The following is a 17088-nucleotide window of genomic DNA, read 5'->3' as shown; positions in this document are numbered from 1 at the left end:
TGCTTTTGTTTTTCCATTCCCCTCGATGCAATCGCACCGCAAAATGGATCCGGGAGGAAATGAGGGCGTCAAAGCGTGCCACAGACGACAGGATTTTGTTTGTTCCACTCGAAGCTAAGGACGATGAGGACACATTGATATATATGCAAAAATATGTATTTCAATAGGTTTTGATCGACATGCAGAAAAAATGGCATTCCCCTGCACCCGCAGGACGTTAAACTCTATATCCTCCTTTGCGCGATGCAATGAATCTTTGACAAGACGTCTAGACAGTAAACTCCCAAACCTAAAATTTGATTCACTACTAGCACGAAGTTTAGTATAGGCTCAAAATATGTTTGATGAGTAGAGTTCCTTCTTTGGCCATTGTGAGAAATTAAGCGGCACGAGAAAATTAATTCTATTCTCAAATAATTTCATGAACCATGCATTAAGTAGCAATCGGAAGAGATACAGAACTTCGACAAGAATGAAGATTTCGCGATAACACTCGAATTGAAGGCTAGTTTCTGTCTGAAAACGCTTACCTTAACCTTCTTTTTTATATTAGGAGGTTTTTTTGTATTCTTGAACTTTTAGTACCCTGCAAGCCATAGCTAGCTTGCGGCTGCTAGCTGGCTGGCGTGCGGCTGCGGGTGATCACACACCAGACGGATTTTGAACCCGAGTGTGACGCTCCCGCGGTCGGACAATGTTATCCTAATCCCTTATCGCTCGTGGATTAAATAACATCTTCAATTTATCTGTTCTACACTTAATCTCTCTAATTTTATAGACATGATCTCTCCTACCGGAGTACGATGGGGGTAATAATACATTTTCAATATCACTGCTAAAGAGACGCCCTTCCAATTTATGCAAGAGCTTCGATCTATATTTTAAACTTCGCTCCGTGAGTGATTCCCAGCCTAGATCCCCTAATACTTTGGATAATCTATTAAGTTTATCATAATGGCAACGTTTTACAAATCCAACTCCTCTGCGCTGCACGTGATCCTATTCGGCAATCAATCCAACTTTGTGAGCATCCCATAATATACTAGCAGCATATTCTGATTTAGGCCTAACCAGCGACAGATAACATTTCTCTTTGACCTTTTCATCACATTTACACCCAGTACTCTTCTAATTAATCATAATTTTTCATTATCTAGTCCACACATTCATTGTCCTATGTGTTTCACCCAGGAGAGATCGTGAGTGACGGTAACGTCCAAGTTGTTTCATTTTTTCTAGAAATCAATTACCCTTGTCCTGTTTACGTTGATTCTAAAGTTATTACATATGATAAGTAATTTCGACGTTGGTCGATACACCCGAAAATAATCCCCGCCACGAGAATCGCTTTACACCGATGGCTGACACGGGAAAATGGACACATTACTGCCCGGTGGCACTCGACGGCCCCCGATGGCTCGACGCCACCCGCAGTTGCGGATTGGTTGCGTGAGCGTGAACATGGGAGCGGTGCGGGTTAACCGCGGCGGGGAGACGGGCGTCGGACCCTTGCTCCCTTGCCCTTGACTCCCCGCCCCGAGGATCGGATGGCTCTCTCGATGGAGAGTTCCACTCCGATTCCCCTTCGGACAATGCGGTGCCGTCGCTAAGTGCACGTGATTGGAAGGAAGAGACCTGCGCTTTCTCCGGAGAGCACGCAAGTGTTCCATATGCAACTGCCTGAATTCAGCACGGCAAGGAATCGGCGGGCATTGATATCCTTCACTTTTCCCTTTCTCGGTTCATCCGCGGAGGTGTGTGGCCTTCGTTTTCATTCGGTCAGTTTGAATAGGCGAGAGTAAGTCGGATCAATCGCAAAAATGCGTCAGAATTTCATTTGGAATGTTTACGTTCGTTCAATTTTTGTTGGTCTCCGCTGAATTCGCGCGAAATTCGAAAAAACGATACAATTGTGTTTTCTACGAGTTCAAAATAAAAATTCAAGGTTTGTAATGGACGCCGATTTGAAAGAAAATGTGCCTGTCGTGATGCGTCACACCTTTCAACGATAACCAAATGCAAATAAAAAACAGTTGTAGGATGAGTGCGCCTTCCGGTTGAAAGAGGAACCTCGATTTAATGAGGCGACCTCATCTCATTATTTCCAATTTTTCCATCTGCGTTTACACTGAGCACGATTTCAAAATATGATTACCAAATTCCATTGAAATACGCAGACGAGACATTGAGGAATCGTCCAAACCAGCTTCAATAACAATCGTGTCAGGCTTCTGCCATTAGTGTAAACAAACGATACGAAAAGAACCAACGGAACCACAGGTACTGCCATTCAAACAGTTTCGCATCGCTGAGCGTGTCTCCCGAACGTGAATTCTGATTGGTTGATTCTGGCCAAAATTGGTAATGGGTTCCGGACGGCGGTGTAACTGGCTTCCAGCGCCGAGGATTCGAATCCTGTTTTGTGGACGGTTCACAGCTCGTCTCGGGGGACGTCGAACGGTGATGACCCCTCGGCATCTTTCGCTGGTGGCCTTCTCCAACGTACGACCCAGAAGAGGCCGAGGACGTGTGAGCCTCCTCTGCATGGAGGCTCACGCGTCCTCGGCCTCATCTGCTTCTATTCAATGCTACTAAGTTGGTCACACGCGATCCCTAGAGGTGATTTTCAGCAGAATGCAGAGCAGGTGGAACACGTACTCGCGGAGTAATTCGGGGGGAAATGGGCCGAAGGCATTGGGGGAAGATTTATGCTGGCGAATGATTTATTTGTAATCGGAAGGAAGTTAATCAGCGAGTGCGACGACAGATGAATGCGCTCGCTCTCTTTGGCGCATGCGCGGGGCAAACTCGCCCGAGCATCTCTTGAGACAGGGGTTGTTTCTTAAAAAGGACACCGTCGCCCTCAGCTTACCTTTCCTGGAGGATGGCACTCAGGTCTTTGCAGAAATCGCTCCCCTGTTTGATGAATCGACGCAGTTCCTCGAAGCTGCTCTGACCCTGAAAGGGAAAGAAAGAATGAAGTCAGAAACAAGAGAGAAGAGGTCAGAGAGCAATGGCCTGGAGCACTTTTGACACCTGACCTTTACAAAGGTACACAATTAATATATTGACTCTTTTTACAATTGTATATACCCCGCAATTAGTTTTTCCATGCTTTGGTTTACAGGCATCTACAGAGAATGGGTACCAGCTGTGATTCCAGTCTGAGAATGCAGAGCAAATGTTCGAGTTTCATAAGCCATTCATTTCTCCTATGCTCCCAAATCAGACTGTTCGCCAAACAATCTTTCCCATTCTGGCAGCAAAAAATGCCTCCGCAAACAAACTGGATTCAAAATAATCCCTTAGCAAATTAATAAACTTGCACAAGATTTGCAGCTCTGCCTATAATATATTTACAGTTTACGGATTGTGAAAAAGGTCAATTCATTAATGTTTCTTCGCAATACTCCATCAAATCACGCGAATTACACGCAAAAATATCCCCGACGCGTCATTCAACCCAAATTTAATGGTAGACCTTCGAAGGTCCCTTGCCAACATTACAACAGTTCATATGAACCTAGTAAGTTGACTTACTCTGGCGCTATCTCTAGCTTCTCCTTAGGCAATTCACTTCTTCAACACTGCGTAACTTCTATCGCCGTCCAAGAAGGCCCATTTCTCTTCTCCACTCGCATACAACATTCTCCCCTCCTCCTGCGTTCCAAATCACGGCCTCATCCCACCACACCCTTCTCCTCCCCCGGATCCCACCCACTTCCTCTCTTCAACCCCCACTCTCTTCCCCTCTTCCGAGGATTTCTCAAGGAGGAATTGAACTTGCCGTTCCACCTTTCATTCCTCGCTCACTCTATGCGACTCTCGCACATCGGGAGCAATTGATCCGAGAAGTGGCGGGGGAGGGGGGACGATTCCCGTGCCGTCCGCTCGACTCTCGTCATCTGTTTTCGTACACACACACTCGCAGCGCGTCCCTCATTTATTTCACTCGGACTGCCACCTTCCCTCCCTCGCGCCGGCAGGAATTTTTTTTGAAATGGTTGTGGTAGGAGTAGAGAGAGACATCCTAACCAACCCTTCCTTGTTTATTCAATTAAAAACATACATAGTTAAACAACACTGATATATGTTGATTGAGGGGATACCTGCTCACGCTTAAATTCCTCTTTTGTCTTCAATCGCCTAGGTTATCCGATATAAGATTTTTCAACAGTTATTTACATAAACTCTCAAGTTTCCAATAGATACATAATGATACATTTGAAATCACACACTTAACCATTTACAGAATACACAGAACATTAGAATTTAGGCACTTCAAATACAATTAGTACATATTTTCACAATAATCAGCAAAAGTACAGAAACATACAACATAATATAGTATATACAGATAAAAATAGCTTGTATCGTGCATGTATGATATCTTTTGGTTTTTCGCCTAGTTGTAGAGCACGTTAAATAGGAGAATTTACACTAACAATTAAAATGTGTTAGATGAGCCTGCTTACATTACTTAATTACCACTTATCTGACGAAATGAAATAGGAGTATACATTTGGTATTTAAACAGACTAATACTATTTCGCGCAATTTAATTTTCTTCGCCGCCATGTTATGCCATATTTCTAGTCTTGTTCTTTCATAACGGATACATTCTTCAATTCTGTGTTTGGCGGTGTCCTCTGTCAAGCCGGTAGGAATCAAAGCGAAGGGGCCGCGCTCAGTCGGATTAACGGCCGCGAAAACAAAACGAATTTTTTGAAACTCCCGCCGCGTGATATGAGTGCGGCGGCACCCAGCACGCGATTCCATCTTCGCCACGTCACTCTCTCGGTGACCCGTAGTGCAAGATGCCGCTCCCACCAAATAATGGCCTCGGAGATGAGAAAGTAATGCCTAATAACTCCTGTTCGATTCCCGACCTGAGAGCGTTGTTCCTTTTTCGCATTTTAATGCACATCGGCTCGAGCAACTCACCGCTTCGGCACTACCCGCGGTCTCTCTCAATGTATCCGGGGCGAGCACATCCGTTTTGTGTTCAAACAAGGACTGTTCCCATGGCTCCGACACTCCTCCGGATGACGTCGACACAGATTGTGATCTCACATCCACCGCCGGGGTTGCGAGGATTGATTGGCGACTGATTCGATGCACAGTTGCCGATCAAAGAGGAAAACGAAAGGACCCGGGGGGGGTCAGACAAAGATATGAGAGTGGACATGGATCTTGAGACACGATTAGAAGCAGTCGATGGAGGGATTTCGGATTTGGCGAATGTGGCAAAGGAAAGAATGACGAAATCTTAAAGCGTCCAATCGCTACGACGAAAGGAACTCATACCGGAGGAGACAAATGAAGTCTGCGGGTGAGAGGCGCAATTACGGTTCACTATTGAAATGCTTAACCAATTAATTAAGGACTTGATAGTTTCAATGTCGTGCGTATTTTCAGCTGATCTGACCTAGTTCTCAGATCGGGCACGCCGTGTACCCTGCAGGGGCACAACCGACAAACAAAGGGGGAGGAATTCATTACTGCTATTGTTCGAAATAATAATACAATGCAGGCGAGGGCACCCTTGCTTTGGCTTTCCCGTCTTGTTGCAACACTTCTAGATGTTTATTAAGTTTACATTACATCGAAATTCACACGGATATTACATATTTCCTTTCGTGCTATTATAACTTCACCCGAGCCTTCACTTCTTATTTCCCTCCCGTGGGCAGGTCTCCTTCCTCCTCCTGCCCTTGAACCCGGGACAATTTGCCACGGGTCATCACGCATGCTATTTCCCAAGGAGCAGCGTACATTGTTTCGCCGTGGCGATGTCTCCCATGTTGACCTATTTCGTGCCACAGTTTCAATCTCCACACCTCAGATCTAATTAATGTACCTCCGACCATGATGCCATTCCTCGCAGTCTTTACGCTATTGTTTCCTTCTCTTCGCGAGGATGAACTTTACATCTACAGAATGCCTCGCAAGGACCGGTGGCTGGGGGTGGTAGGCCACCAGCCATTTCCCCAAGCATATCCTTTCACTTCCTCATGAACCTGGCACTACGCCAACCACCCAAAAACCGTGCGGAGTGATGACGACCGAGCACCATTCACGCAGCAGTTACGGTCACCGTGTTCGAGTAAAAGTTTCGACATTTTGCTCGCGAACTGCAATTCAACTGCAGTTTTTCAGGAAGTAAAGTCGGGGAATGATGCCAAATGCGCTTCTTCCTTTTTTCGAACCAATCCACTCCTTCCCGCTGTTCTTTCGTTCCGGCGATGGATGGCTCTTGGTGTCTCCCTTCTCGAGTGCGCTGGTTCTCTGGCGCCCTATTCGCTTCTGGGTTCCTAAGTAACCCTTGGCATCCCTTCTTTTCAACTCTCCCCTCACCACTCGTTCCAGGATTATGAACTTTAACGGAGGTTAAAGTTCATAATCCTGGAACATCCATGGAATAATCCAATAATCCATCCTGGAATAATCCATTCATAATAACATGTTAAGAGCTGCAGGGCTTACGGTGTTATAGCAGTGTGTTATCGGATACTAATAATATTTATTTCCGCGCGTTTTTTACCGTCTTCTGCGACTTAAACCGATTTTGACGATTGCTCCGCGTGGGGGCCACACATGGGAATGCATTTCTGACCTGATTAATCCTTTTTCCCTGTTGGTAGCATTAGTGACGCGACCGAGTTCGGTCCTCTCATCCAATCGGGGAGATCGGTATGGTTCGGTGGCTAACGTACCGGCTTCCCACCCAGAGGGTCAGGGTTCGAATCCCGGCGATGATGAATATTTTTCAGTGGCATCCCGATCCATACTCGAAGTGTTTTAAGGAGGGCACTTCGATGGAGTACGCCGTCCGTGGGATGCGACGCTAAGCTGCGGAGACCCCTTGACGCCTTTTTGCTATTAGAGTAGGCTAACGACGACGTCGGGTTTCTCTCTGCACTTCATCCCTTCCCGTCAATCCCCAATGACCTCAGCCGTCGGTCGCTTCCTCCACCTAAACACTACTGCTTCTCCAATCGGTTTGCGCGCCCTTTTCATTCCAATATGCGATCTAACTCTCGCACGCCCTTAGCGAGCAACTAGTCAACTGCTTCAATGCGCAACGACTTAGTTTCCGAGCCCTATTTTCGCCTTTTCGCAGAAGTTTCTCCAACATACAAAATTATCCTTCTAGCGCCCTCCAAACCACTCTATCCCAAACCCATTTCCCGATTAAACATTTCCTGAATATTTTGCACGCTCCGTCTGCATGTCCTCCACGAATTTAGTCTTCGGTATTTTTTTCGCGCGACTGATCCTCGCCTCTGTACCGATCACACGGTCTCCGCCATGCGTTCAATCATACGTCATCAGTGTAATGAGGCATCATAGGGTTCGTAGACCCTATGATCACTCTTCGTGCGCTCTTTTCCGTGAGGTTGGAAAAATTCAAAAAGCAAACCAAAACCAAAATAATCAACCGAATGATAACAGTCAAGAGAAGGGCCACGTCACGTCACCATTCCCCCCCCCCCCGTCCCCACTCCGAATCGCCCCCGCGTCACTCGCTTTCCGCCTCGTCTCAACGTCGACATTTTTGAACTTTGGCTCGGGGACAATTTTTGAAATCGTGATTAGATTTCATGGGGGACACTTCTAACGGACAGTGGGAATGCGAAGGGTTTTATTGAGCCGTGGGGCGGCGGTGGGAGAGGGGGGCGGGGAGAGGGGGGCGGGGAGAGGGGGGCGGGGAGTGGGAGTCGCAGATGCAGCCCACGTCCGCCCGGGCCTTGCCCGGCCATTTAGGCCAATCTACACCCTAAGAGACGTACATTATATTCATGTTAACTTAACAAACATTCAAATGCATGTACTATTATCATCATACAAATGCACCAGCGAATATGCTTCATTCCGACGCAGCGTTAATTCTCATCCTCACTTTTAAATCGAACGTCTTCACTATTCCTATAATTTTCTTACCATTATGATTACCGATTGTCCGCGAAGAGGACAAATATTTGTACCTATCTGTCCTGGAGTCCTCCCTCATGCACACTCTTACATGCATACCTACATACGTGTATGTACGTAATTGTGATTCTCTTTGAGCCCTAGTTAATGTGGGTATCGGCTGTGACTCTCTCCGATTGATTCAGGAAAACACGACATCTTAACCCTTTCCGTTCCACCGCCAATCTCGAATGAATAATCATTGCTTCCATTGCTATTGGGAATTTGTTGAATGCGTTGAACGTCTCAGGAGAACTGATCGGTCTCAAATTTACTTAATAAATTCAATCTAAAATTTCATCTTCGTTTTTCGAGGCTTTCCCACCCGAAGTCTTTCAACAATTTTGTCACTCTCACGTGTCACATTACCGTTACTGGTGGGTTAAGTAATCATTAGCCACAAAATCAATTTTTTTATTAAATTCAAATCAACCGATATAATAAATTTTGATGAATCGCGGTGTTTAACAATTTTTGCATGTAGAATTTAGGCAATGATGTACGCAATAATTGTTTATCAAGTAATATGTACTCAAGCGGTTGGTGACCTAACACCCCCCGCCACACGCCCCTGTCGAGGTATTGTGTGGATGTAGAAAGCACGAAGAGCGAGCACCGGCCCGCATCGAGGGCACCTCTCCCTCACAGCCACAACCGATTAACTACTCGGAATCAAACATACTAAGCACACGTTGTCCATCAGTCCAGACGCTACGCTCTCCCCCGAGCGAATCAGTGATAATCAATGGATCGGCCACCGACAATTTATCGAAGGCATTTAAGCGAGACAGCGTTGGAATTTCACCTACCACTCGCATAAGATGACCTTCCATCGCACACATCTTATAAAACATTGAGCCCGATACAAGCATTTCGAAAAGCGTTCCCTGCATCACGCACAAGGAACACCCTCTACACATTATGTTTTGACTGCAAGTCACCGACATTTGAACACGAGTAAATGGAGTTGCACTGACAAATTCACGGTCTTCCCCGAGTCACTGACATTAGGTCGTCCACAAGTTAATGGTTTACGAATGAACATCAATAAAAGTTCAAGAATTAATTGTAACGATTTAATTGAGCACTCGAAATAATTATAAATATACAATTCCGCACATGAAATTGCCAAATTGGGCAATCAGATAGCGTTAACATTATAAAAAATTAGACCTCACTTAAGTCTTTATTCTCAATCACCGCCACTAATTCAGTTTGCATTACGAATGTAGTAGTTCATCGAAGCGCACGATTCCTATGAAGAAGAAAAAGTGCAATCTCTCTTGGTTATCAAATGTTAGAGGCTTGAGGGGAATACTTCCCCGACAGGAGCCTTCGGCGGCCCTCAAAGAGAGATGCGCACTCCACGCCTTCCTCGCCTCTTCTCGTCTTTCGCCGCCACCCAAAATTTCTCCCCTCTCCACGCCGCGTACCACGGCCTTCACACTGCCACTCTGGTACGTGGCACCGGCGACCACCTGGTTCCCGCCTTGTCCGAATTCACCTCTGATCCCCTGCCCTGCCCACAACTTCTTCGTTCGCTATCCTCCCTCTAGTCCGGAAAATGACCCATTAGGAAATGGACCATTTGGTCCGGAATCCCCTCCAATCTACTCATATTCCTACACGAATACGCTCCACGCCACAGCTTCCGCCAAGGGGCGCAGGGAAGAATCATAAGGGGCAGCACACGCGTCCTCTGCTCATATCCTCGTGCCTTATGGCAACCATGGAGACGGGAGGGTTTGAACGACGGGGGCGTGGGTGTGGGCCGAGCGGATCATAATCAAGAAGGACCCGCCCTGTCCCCCGCATCAATGTCCTCGTGGACTGCTGTTAACCCCAACCCACCCCGGCCTCACCCGCTCCGACCGAGTGAGAGGGGAGGAGGCTGGCTGGTGCGTGCGTGAATGTGTGCGCGTGTGCTGGACGTCATTATTTCCGGGAACAGAAGGATCCCAGCAGCCGGTGACCACCCGACTTCGTTTGTCTTCTCGGGTTAACGGTCCGCGCCAAGGTCGCACATTCGAACTCGGTTCGAACGGGCGAACGCACGCGGCCCGCTCCCCCACCCACTTCCCGGCTAAGAACGATGCGCCCCGCGGACGTGACTGGGGGCCCGAGGACCAGCCGAGCCGAAATTCCCTCCGGTCTGGCCCGGGGGCAGAAGAAAGCACTCCCGGCCTCCGCACGTGACGTGGCGATCGAAACGAACCTCTTCTGGGAAACACCTTCAATGGACTCACTCACTGTCCAATCACGGCGTACCTTCACCCATTGGTGCATAGAAAATGGTTACATGGTGTCGTTTCTAAATAATTATTACCAAGAGATGATTGAAAAATTTCTGGAATTAAATTTGATCTGCATATTAAGTGATCTTTAGGTACCTTGTCGTAAATTACATCTATTACTGTTGATTTTTGTTTTTGTTTCAGGAAGCCGTAGGTTGAAGTAACTCGCAGTGTGGAGAAGATAAAGAGGCTCTCAGCGCGATCAAGTTCCTTCATTTGAAATGTTGGTACAGTGCCCGGCAAATGCACTCGGATGAAATAATGACTGTTTTAGAATGGAAATGACATCGCGCCGAGTGACACAAAAGGGAAGAGGAAGCGGTGGACCATCACTCAGATGGAGATGCTGCCACGGTGAAGAGAGGGAGGGAGAGGACTTGATCCTTATAGTACATCGAAGCTCAATCATCCGAATTATCACGAATGGGACTTATCTTAGTTAGTACAACAGTGTGGAGTGGAACATTACTGACGAAGAACTGCACATGGCAAAGGCGTCAGCACGCTGGGGTCCACGACTAGAGACAGAACCAAGCACGGGGCATTCATTATCTACTCAGATATTTAATGCGTATAACGAGAAAGAATTTGACGAGATCTAGGAAAAGGTGAGTGTCGGCGAAATAATGTACGGAGAAAGTAAATAATCCACTTCCTACCACAAAAGCACTCTATTCACTCCTCCCTCACCCCAGTTACTCCGTCCGTCCAATTTAAGCCACCATTGAATGCATGTGTAGGGGCCTTTCCATGACATGGATCCCAACCCTATCGGCGTCACGTCGCAGATGACCAAATGGTCAGGTACGACTATTCATACACCAACGGGATAAAAATGGCTTGATCGATGAAATGGTCATACTTGCAGAGATGAAGATGGCTTATTATTAGTCTTAGTTTAGTTTTTGGTACCCTGCGAGCCACCACCAGGGTGTGCGGCAGGGGGTGATCACGCACTGCATTACTTTTGACATAAAATGCATTTCCCCCCCTCCTTCCGCGGTCGGACTAAGTTATTTTGAACCCTTATCGTTCGCGGGAAAATTGACACATTAAATCCATCTGTTCCACAATTATTCTCCCTTATTTTGAAATCTCTCAAATTTCGTCTTCATTGAACGTAAGGAGTGCAAGGAAATGCTGTCCTTGAAACGCGCCGTCTTGTTTACTGCTTTAAACGCTTTTAAGTTTGGCGTCGTTGCCATGGACACGAATATGAGAAATTGCAATCAAATCAACCAAGGTTTCTTAATGAATACGCAGCTCTAACATCATCAAAGGAGCGGAAAGGATCTCTGGATCAATAAGTAACTAAGAAAGTTTAAAGCCTTAAGATATAACGCAGCGAAATTGACGAATGCGGAGAGCGTACCGAGGAAATCTTTGGCTAAAGTTGAGGAAGGAGCGAAATTATGCTCTTCCAATGGGATAGATAGATAGAGGTTTTTATTTGGGCGAAATTGAGACCAAATGGTCCCTTCTTCCATTTAACCCATAGTTGTATACATATTATAGTAGGCATTAAACTTATAGTTACATTCATTTGTACACATAAATACATATAGACAGACATCAATTCATTTAGCACAGATTTGCACATCGAAAAGAAAAAGTATATATATATATATATATATATATATATATATATATATACACACATACACATACATACACATACATACACATACATACACACACACATACATACATACCTATATGCAAACACATACCTACATACATAGCTGTTTGGTTTCCAGTTCGCCTGAAAGGTCTTGGTATACTACATCACAGTAATCAAAGTGCGGTATGAGAAGAGAACGGGTGGAGGGAATGGGAGAGAGGGAGTGAGGTGGTGGGGGAGAGGAAGGCGGGGCGGCGGACTGATAAGCTCCGAAACGAGGTCCACGAGAAAAGCGGAACCGGCAAAGTAACAATCTCGGTTGAGGAAAACCCATCTTCCCAGCGGGTGGGTGGGTCACCGTAGGTGGGAGGGAGACCAGCAATCGAGGTAAGAAAGATAATTTTCAGGTTAGACTACCACTAAACTGGAGCTATTTGGGTGAAATGCATATTTCATCCGCGAGCTTCACGGAATCACCCTCCAATTGCCCAGTGATTGATCGACCCAATGACCCCTGCGCGGCTTGCAGGGAAGGACAAAGATGGCCGCGAGGACTTCTGACCGACGCCGTGTGGTAACCGACGGCCGAGGGACGCGTTCGAATGAGATACGGAGAAATCGGATGCGAGAGGGGTGTCTCTTTAGAAAACGGCTCCTTTGTTTCTCGAAGAAAATTCACTCCCGCCGTGGGATATGCTTTCACCGACGACTTCATTCGACCGCAGGAGAAAACAATTCACACGCGCGGACGCGCACACACGCAGTCACGCCAACACACGCACGTTGCAACTACGTGAGTACGCCCCGAGAGTCCTAGACCACAACTCAGCCAACTTTGCGCGCGACGCCATGTCATTCGGAAAAAAGGGCACTTGGGTGGAGGTACGCTTGGAATCGCACTTCGGTCAGCTCTCGTCTTATAGTAATACTTAAATAGCTTTATAATAAGCCATGACGAATAATCTCAACCTATAAATAACATGGCAATGGCGTGGTGCGCAACGTTGATCGTGCCTTTGTCATCGATATAAATAGGTCTATTCAAAAGAAGTGCACGTGCGATACTATATCTACATCTACATAATACCCCGCAAGCCGCCGCAAGGGCGTGTGGCGGGGGGTGTTAGGTCACCAACCGTAAAAAGGAAAAATACCACATGCAAAACAACAAATTAAATGGAAAATGGAAAATTAATCCCACAGCAGCGCAAACACTCATACAACAATCCCTTCATCCAACACTCATGCAAACACATATACCACAAACCAACAAAAAACTGCACCCCAGGATGCAGCACGAAAGCCATCCTACTACACGGAAGCCAGGACACAACAAGCAAGAAATTGAAACACCACTACCGCATGCACATATATTCGGTCTCATAGAACACAAGTAGAATAATAGGCACTATAATTACCAACTATTAGTTGTGATCTACATTATAGTAACATTCAGTCCATACGAAGCTTTACATTAAAAAGTCACTGTGAAACTCCCAGACATTTTTGATGGCATAGCTTCTTTAACCTAAAAATTGGCTGGCGGTTATTCTACGGTCACTTGATAATCTGAGAGTTGCAATGCTACCAGGTGAATAAATGTTAACAATAAAAAACCCTAGGCCGACAATGGCGAAGCGCGCAACTGTGCTTGATAGTTGGGGAGCTGTAAGCTGCGTCCCGACTCGTCTTTTGGCCGCCTAAATCGCTCGGATATAGGATGGACGCCATCTCGAAGGGCGTACAAACTCAATGGGCAGCGAGAGAGCGCAAATTTAGGCAGCTTATCATTTGGGCCTCGGATTTAGGACACAAGAAGTGTATCCTAAATCCGCCATATTGGAATCCCAGAATTCAAAGTGCTAGAAGCGAGACAACTAGCCTAAGAATAATCGCCATGGCGGGAGTGTATAAGATATGTTGGTCACAATAACATTGGTTATTTCGAGAAAGAACAACTTTACTCGTTAAAAAAAGCGGAGGCTTTATCATGACGTGAGGTGGGAAAAGGCGGAGCTTTTCTCAGGCAAGATAAATTTGGCGTCTTCTCCATGAATGTAGTTTAATTCTTGTGATAACTTTATTTAATAATGTTATTAGTTACATTCCAAAAAACCGCGAAAGATGCCGCAACAGTAGTGTTAAACGGAGTCATCCGCTAATATGCATTTCAATGCAACAATCTCAGAGTGTAGAAATCATTCGCCTTGACCGGGATTCCGGTCAAGGCGAATGCTTTCTACACTCTGAAACTGTTGCATTATTATGGGTAAAGGTATTTGAAATATACGTACTCCGATAAGAGAAAATGAACGCGGAATTAGTCCCAAAAATCACCCGAGCTACTAAATTATATGAAACAAATGAAAAACTTCAATAAAAGATTGCCAAATGAATTGTAAAGTGAACTCAGCATTGCGCACCACGCCATTGCGCGGTGTTCGTATCTGCACGCACTTATTGGCAGAATCTCTCTCAACTATCTAAATATTTACATTCGGACATCATCTGTTATTCCATTATACTTAGCTACATGCATAGATGGCAGTTCTCGTAGGCGTAGTGTGTCCAAACTCACTCCGCCTATTCATTAGACGCCTAACATTTAGGAATCCGCCCCTATATTCCTAACGAGTCTGGACGCCGCTGTAAAGCTTTTCCGCCGAGGGGATTGGCGGCAGAAGAAGGAAGAAATGGCTGGAGAAATGATTTGGGACTCGGGAGGCGAAGGGGTTTAGGCGAAGCGATAAAAAGGGAACTAGCGGAAGCCCCGAAAGGGGATGGGGATGAAAAAGAGGGGCCAAGGAGGAATGAAACTACTTCCAGAAATAGTATTAATTATGAATTGTCACTGCTAATTAAGAGAGCACCGGAAATAAAGCGAAATGCCTACGTAAGACCCGGGCAACTTGGAAGACGGCAATAAGAGAGTGTGATTACCCTTTCATCCCACCCACCCACAGAGAGATGAACGGCGTGTTCGGGGTGGTCGCCCCATGAGACACAGTTGGGACGTGGGGTTCTCATAAGCAGCCAGCCTCATAAGCGAAAGGCCCACATCAAGGGTCTTTTTCACGCAAGCATCCCGCCACATTTATGCCAGCGACGCACAATCCGCGGCCCGCCGCTGCTTTGCATGCGGCCCGTGATTGCGCATTTGAATTTTATCCCCTGGTCGTTGTCATTGAACGTTTAAAAAACTGAAATATGCCTACAAATTCACATTACGATTTCCTTTCTGTGTGCACTAAAAAATAAAAAAATATTTAATTTTGCTGTCTTAATTTCAAATGTCCACATCTAAGTTAATCTAGATTCATAACGATGTGGCTGATGACAATTGCATTTCACCGAAGTCATTTTTACAACCACAACGGTTTTCATAATGCGGCAGGAGGGTGGGAATGAATGGAGATGCGCGAGGGTGGTGCGTCCCTGGCGTGACTGAATCACGGCAGCGGCGGGGTTAGTTCCATCTTTCGTTCATTCGCCCACTCGATGCAGCTGCCCTGCCCACTTGGGTGCACATTTCGTTTATGACGGTGCAATGCTCTTGATGCGAACTGAATCGCTGTAGAGCAGAATCGAAGTCAGCTCTGCAGCCGTAGTGATAGTTGGAAGCATCGCCATTGATACGCAACATTCCGTGTCTTATTCGGTGAATTATCATATTATTTCTAATTTGAAATTACACAATCGTGCTCTCTCCGACTCGACCACAGCGTGGCCCTTCCATGACGAAACAGTTATCGATATTTTGAAGTTAAACACACTTAAGAGTCACCGCCAAAGGCTGCATACCAACTGCGTTTCAGGAATAACAAATCAGCTCCCATTAAATGAATTCATGAATATAATGAGTGACATTTAGAGTGGAGATTGGAGAACAATTTGAAGACAGAAGTGGTTTTGGATCGACATTGCGATCAACACGCAAATGCCTCGGCCAGCAAGACACATCTACAACCTGGCATCTGATACGATTACACACTATTCTTCAATTCCGCATACTTCAGACCTCCCATCCCTCTCTAACTTACAGAGTTCGTCCGGAAAATAAGTGTACTGAGCTCAGGAAAAAAAATTTATTACACTTATACATATCTTAAGCTAATATTCCTCAAAATAGGACCCTTGTGAGTCGATACACTTGTTCCAGCGGCGTTCCCATTTCTGGAACGCTCCCGCCAAGGCATCATCGGGAACCTCTCGAAGACTCGTCGTCGACCTCTTCTCTGCCCTCCACGAACATCTTGTGCCACCGAAAGATCATGTTTCTGGACATGGCTGACTCCCCGTAAGCCTGGTTAATCATACCGACAGTTTCGGTAGATGATTTCCCAAGCTTTACCGCAAATTTGATGCAATAACGCTGCTCCAAAAACTTCGGCATCGCGTTCCGTGACGTGGGTCGAGCGTGGAGGTTCGCGTTAACAGAGTTCCTCACTAAACCACCGCTCAGAGCCGACTGCCTTTTTCAGCGTCGCTTGCCAACATACCCTTCTCCAATCGCAGCCCGTCAGAGCGGTGCTGGGCGCGCCTGGAGCGGCGCGCCCAGCCCAGGAGTCAGTACACTTATTTTCCGGACGAACCCTGTATTCCTGCCCCTTCCTCGCTTGCCCTTAACTTTCTCCCTCTATCGCAGTCTTCAACATCTCACTGCCAATCAATATACTTCACGTCCATCTCACCCCGTTTCCTTATGATTTCTCCCAGCAATTCCCTCTCCTGCCCTTTCACAATGCCAGGCACTTCCTCGTTTGTTTTCCTTTCTGCCCACTTCACCTTCTCCATCCAGTCATCCAATCCCCTTCCATTTGCCCTTTTCCCTGGACATGACGCACTTTGACCGCCAATTTATCCTGCCTGCCGAGTCGGATCTCGTCCGGGAGGAGAAACGCAATCCGGATTTTCATGAAAATTCAGAGGGACGAGTGCGCGCGCGACATTTGCAGACGAATACTCGTTTCCAAACACGACGAGCCGACGCTACTTTTCCTTCCCTCGAAAGTCGAATAAAAAAGCGGAAATGGTCGCGGGACTCGTTTTGCAAGATCGAATCTTGAGAATTATTTGCACTTCTTTTTATCAAATGCCACCGTTTCTTAAATCGCTGAAAATCATACGCGCCGACTCTCAAATCGTGCGTGGTGCAACAGAGCTCGTATCGAACGCGAAAAGTACTCACGTACCGGGTTT

The 17088-nt window shown here is 46.3% G+C and overlaps 1 protein-coding gene across 1 annotated transcript in view; it reads right to left on the bottom strand.

Moving 5' to 3' along the window:
• Nost (Nostrin) overlaps positions 1 to 17088 on the bottom strand; it is a 424234-nt gene that overhangs the window by 76524 nt on the left and 330622 nt on the right. The window contains exon 3 of the mRNA XM_071595570.1: positions 2873 to 2958. Within this exon, the coding sequence (XP_071451671.1) occupies positions 2873 to 2958 (86 nt within the window). The remainder of the gene's footprint in view (positions 1 to 2872; positions 2959 to 17088) is intronic.

The sequence above is a fragment of the Hetaerina americana genome, unplaced genomic scaffold (assembly GCF_022747635.1).
Source record: "Hetaerina americana unplaced genomic scaffold, ioHetAmer1.1.p SCAF_7, whole genome shotgun sequence".
Classification (NCBI taxonomy): Eukaryota; Metazoa; Arthropoda; class Insecta; order Odonata; family Calopterygidae; genus Hetaerina; species Hetaerina americana.
The sequence above is the reverse complement of the archived record's forward strand: the minus strand, read 5'-3'. Positions and strand labels throughout refer to the sequence as shown.